The sequence below is a fragment of the Montipora capricornis genome, chromosome 10, assembly GCF_036669925.1.
Source record: "Montipora capricornis isolate CH-2021 chromosome 10, ASM3666992v2, whole genome shotgun sequence".
In the NCBI taxonomy this organism is placed as follows: Eukaryota; Metazoa; Cnidaria; class Anthozoa; order Scleractinia; family Acroporidae; genus Montipora; species Montipora capricornis.
Genome location: NC_090892.1, coordinates 57,423,678 through 57,428,677, shown reverse-complemented (window position 1 = coordinate 57,428,677; position 5,000 = coordinate 57,423,678). Strand labels below are relative to the sequence as shown.

The following is a 5,000-nucleotide window of genomic DNA, read 5'->3' as shown; positions in this document are numbered from 1 at the left end:
CGCAGCTCTTGGTAATATAGTAAATGCACCGTGGAAAGGATGACTTTTAAAAGTGTCTGCTTTCACCACACTGATCAGTTTTTAATTCATTAACAACGGAAATGCCTAGTCCTCGAGATTGTCTCCTCTTTTTATTGATGTTTTCTTTTCAGCTTCATTTCTTTTTTCACAGTTTATTCGCAAGAAGAGCGTTTTTGTACGTACTTCTGCACATTCGGGAAGACATGTTCATATTTTAATTTCTTTACAAAAGCCAACATGAACAATAAAACGAGCACTTAAGCTTTATTGCTATAATGAGCAAATGATTACAGCAAAAATATTCCATCCACAAGTAGTAAATGGTAGAAAAAACTTATATTGTGTAAGACACTTTCCTATAAAGCAAACGAGACTTTCGTATATCGATAACTGAAACAAGTAGTGTACACTTTAGCTATTTAACATTTTATAATTTTCAATAAAAACTAGGCACTTACATTAATCTGTAGCTCGTTTAGTTTGCAAAATTGATTCGATTCCCGTGAAGAAGCCCTGTATGTCACCCTATGCTTATCGCACGTGTCAACAACCTTGTGCTTATGCTTGCACTTAAGGCCTGGTCAAACGCTCGCAACATTTCAACACAACATCTTGCAACATTGTTGGGCACAACATGTTGCGTACGTTTGGCAACCCTGTTGCGATATGTTGCGTGCGTTTGGCCAGTCCATTCAACACATGTCGCAACATCATGCAACAATGTTGCGAGCGTTTGGCCAGGCCTTAAGGCTTTAAGGCTTTAAGGCTTAAAGCCAGGCCTATTCCATCGATTGAAACAAGCCAAAGACTTCAACGCAGGTCTGGCCAGAGTTGTCGTCTTCATGACCATCTCGAAGATCTTCGTTGTACCAAATTCTAAATTCCTCTTTAGCTCGTACTCTCTGGGGAGAGGGCAAGGAGTTGAACAGTAGCTCGGAGGAGTTTACGTGACTGTTGATAAGGGAATAGGAGACATTTTTGTAATCTTGTGGAAATATTACTTTGTTAGGCGCGTTAGTGACAAGTGTACATAGCCCGCCTTCCTTGCAACCCCAATGGCTTCCAAACGGTTCCTTATTTTTATTGTAGGTGACATAACCTGATCGATACACCAGCTTTAACCTGAAAAGAGATCCATCGGACGGAATAGTGAAATTTCCATATGAGTCATTCCTGGCACCGAAACAAACCTCATCTTTGTTAAGTCGAATCCAATTAAGAGCTATAAAAAGTGCAAGAAAAAAAAGTAAAACCAACTGAATTAAAATGATTGGGGGTTATAGACGCAATTACGTAACTATTTAATATTTCTCTTATTTCCTATTTCAAACTTCGAGTGTCTTGGAAACACATTTACGACAGAGAGCGTAAGAAGATATTTCGGTTGAATTTCCACAATCGTGTAGTAGTAGTAGTAGTAGTAGTAGTAGTAGCAGTAGCAGTAGCAGTAGCAGTAGCAGTAGCAGTAGCAGTAGCAGTAGCAGTAGCAGTAGCAGTAGCAGTAGCGGTAGCGGTAGCGGTAGCGGTAGCGGTAGTGGTAGTGGTAGGCTAGGGGTAGTGGTGGAAGTACTAGTAGGAAGACGACCATTTATAGAGGTTGTGTTCTCTCCCCTGGCCTCATCCTTTCTTGCTATAAGTCATTGCTGACAGACCTGCATGTGAGCTTTTAAAGAGTAATGGAAACCTGCGTGCTGTACTCAAGGACCGGTCTTTTATTACGTGGTTTTAAGTCGCTGTTAGGGGTAACGAAGTCGTAGTTGTAGATGTTCTCACTGAAAACGTTGTCCAAGTAATTACGTTTGTCTACTAAGTCCGTGGGTTACTTGCGCACACTGTACTCGAGGACCGCTCAGATAAATTAAAGTGCACCTAACCCTTAATTTCTTTTGTTAGCTGTCAAATATTCTTTTGTTCCTGATCACACTATATGTCATTTCCTAAATTTTCTGTGAATTAAAAATTCTGGAATACGTGCTACTTTGTTTCACCGCCGAGTTTGCAGGAGATTGGGTCCAAGTCTGGTGTTTGACGTCAGCTGGAGAAGCGAGTTCGTCTAGAGTATGCCCGATCACGGGTGTGTTGCTGCGAATTTTAATTTCTCCAACATTTGCTCTAGTTTTTCATTTTCTTTTAGTTCCTTTTCATATGCTTTTAACCAGTCTTCAGCCAGCCATCGGCCCAACGGCATAAGCCAGGTGACAGCCCCCAGACTTTATTCGCTTTTACTTGACAATACCGGCGTCATTTGAAAATCACCAACTTCTTCTTTAATGTCGCGCTCCTCGGACTCGATGACATTATCCGATATTTGACAATTTTGCTGATTTAAAATGATTTCTATGCCTGAAGGTCAAATTGAAAGATTTTAAGCCTAGAAACTTCAGATGAACTCCAGATGATCGCACAATCGTCTCAAAAGCGAAGCAATAGCCCTTTTCAAGGTTAGTTTTTCTCATTTGCATTACAATGTAATCTAGCATGTATGTGAGGCAATTTCGGGCTACTTTGTAGTTTTAACCCAAAATTGCCTCGCACCCACGTCAGATTACATGGTAATGAAAATGACAAAAACTAACCGTGGAAAGGGCTATTGGATTCCCCAACTGAAGTCACAAATACATTAGGTTTCAGGCCTCCCTTCACAAGGCCGTAAACCAGAACAGCACTCTTCAAGCCTGAACAGATTCGTGAGTATTCGATGGATTTACTTGGATCTCTTTTAATCTTCACCAAATTATTCATTCTTTTTGAACACTTTTGGGCACTTTAAGTAGTTGCAACCCAGGCGAGATTTAGGTTGATTGGTTGAGGATAAACAAACTCAAATAAAAGCGAAACATCGTTTGGTTTATTTGAAGGATTCGTGCAATAGTTCCAGAGTTTCCTTTGATGTAAGGTATAGTCACTCTAGCTAGTGGCAGGTAACGATTTAGTGTTTGTAGCGCTTGGATCTGTACGGTACGTGTGGCGTGTAACGAACTTGCAGTTGTAGCTGTTCTTATTGAAAACGTTGTCTAAGAAATTACTTTTGTCTGTTAAGCTGCCAAGTGAGTCACAAACCAGTAGCGCTCCTCTTCTTAAGGTCCGCACTGTCGTTGACTTGCGTGACGTAGGGTTGTAAAAGGATTTGTCAAGGAGTCTCAGTATGTGTAGGTTTCCTTTAAATCGTTGTTCGGTCATAGTCAGTTGTTGTCACGGGTAACCATGCAGTCTAGAAAGGAACTTGATGGTGTGCATTTTACGAGGGCAGATAACGACATCGGAAACTCCGTGCCATGAATTGAATTCTGAGAAAAGTGCGTGTTCTTTAAACATCCTGCAGTGTTTATTATGACCACAGGCACTCCAAGCTCACTGTGAGCATGGCCTACAAACTTTATAAGGATTTGTATGGGAATCCCGAATAAAAGGCTTAAAAAAGTTATTATATGAAAAATATCTCAATATCTTTGTGGTTATTTTCCAGATCCGACGCGATTTGAGCCAATTTTCAATTCCGCGGTTGTCCACGGTTATAATGAAATCCCAAGGCCGGAGACTAAATTCTCAGGGGCCACCAATTTAAATCAAATTTTCCTGGATAAAATGTTCCCACGGTCACAGTTACACATCAGAATCAATTGACAAAAGTTAAACTTTCATCTCAACCCACCATCAACGCAATAGCAGTCCTGCGAGCAACGTCAGTAGGTAATATTGCAACAAAACAGCTTTCGAAGGAGGCGATTTATCACAAACGTGGCCACGGCTTCGACCGTTGATAACAAACTGAGCCCTACCGGGGTGGCAGGCCGTAGTTTTTTATTCCCCAGGGTTTCTCGACATGACTGCATTGACTCAAGCCTTCAAGGATTTAAAATGCAAATAAACTTTGTGCTCGTGGGATATTGTGCTACGAATATTTTGTGGCTGGACTTAACTGAAGCCAGTGAAATTTAATTATTAGTATCACCCAACTAGTGGACTAATGCAAATCCTGCATTTTGATTGGCTACGCTACTAGTGGACTATTAGTAATAGTCCTCGAGCAGCGAGAAGCATGACGCTTTCTTTCGTTTTATTCCCAAAGAAATATTTCTTCAACTTGCATTTGCAAACTTTATTATTGCCTTTTCTTTCCGACTAGTTGGGTGATGCTAAAACAATTAGACCCTTCGCCCTCAAGGGTCACGGGTCAATAGCCCATTCGGCTTCGCCTCATGGGCTATTGACCCGTAGCCTACGGGCTACGGGTCTAATTCTTAATTAGCATGTGAGAGAAAACAGTCGCGTCGGAAGACCCAGAGGAATAAAAAAAATTACGGTTGACAAAACTTTATTTGCATAATCAAAGTTAATTCTTTGAAGGCTTGACAAATACAGTTACGATCGCGAACAGCCTACTGCGTACAAAAGTTTGTTTACTACGGCTTTCATTCTCGCATCTTTCAATGCTTCCCGGCTTCGCGAATGTCTTTTTGAACTTTGTCAACACGAAGTAGGCGTGGCTGTGAGTGGACGACTGAGGCAATGCAGTTATGTCGGGAGACCCTGGGGAATAAAGAAATTTGCGGTTGACAAACTACGGCCTGCCACCCCGGTCGACGGTCGAAGTCATGGCCACTTTTGTGGTAAAGCTTCTCCTTCGAAAGGTGTTTTGTTGCATTATTACCGCCGAGTGAGGACAATGCGCGAGCCAGCGAGCTATGCGAGTCATGCGAGCCATGCGATGCAAGCCATGGCTGCGAGTCATGCGAGCCAACATGGCAAGCCATGCAAGTCAACATGCAAGTCACACAGTTATTGAAAGCTAACCGTTTTAAAGTGGGTGCTTAGACTTAATAAGAGTTTATCAGCGCTATTTGAAATGGGTGCTTAGACTTAAATGCGAAATTCGCATGGCTCGCAGATTGTCTGGTCGCATTACTGCCTGACGTTGGGACTGCTATTGCGTTGATGGTTGGTTGAGATGAAAGTTCAACCTTTGTCAATTGATTCTG

General features: G+C 41.8%; 1 protein-coding gene across 5 annotated transcripts in view; it reads right to left on the bottom strand.

Annotated features, from left to right (window-relative positions):
* Positions 1-157: 157 nt before the first annotated feature.
* The window catches only part of LOC138019079 (uncharacterized), a 26,792-nt gene continuing 21,949 nt past the window's right edge, over positions 158-5,000 (bottom strand). For all 5 annotated transcript variants that reach the window (XM_068865740.1, XM_068865741.1, XM_068865739.1 and 2 more), the window contains one exon: positions 158-1,243. In XM_068865740.1, coding sequence (XP_068721841.1) covers positions 801-1,243 — 443 coding nt within the window. In that variant the 3' untranslated portion in view covers positions 158-800. The remainder of the gene's footprint in view (positions 1,244-5,000) is intronic.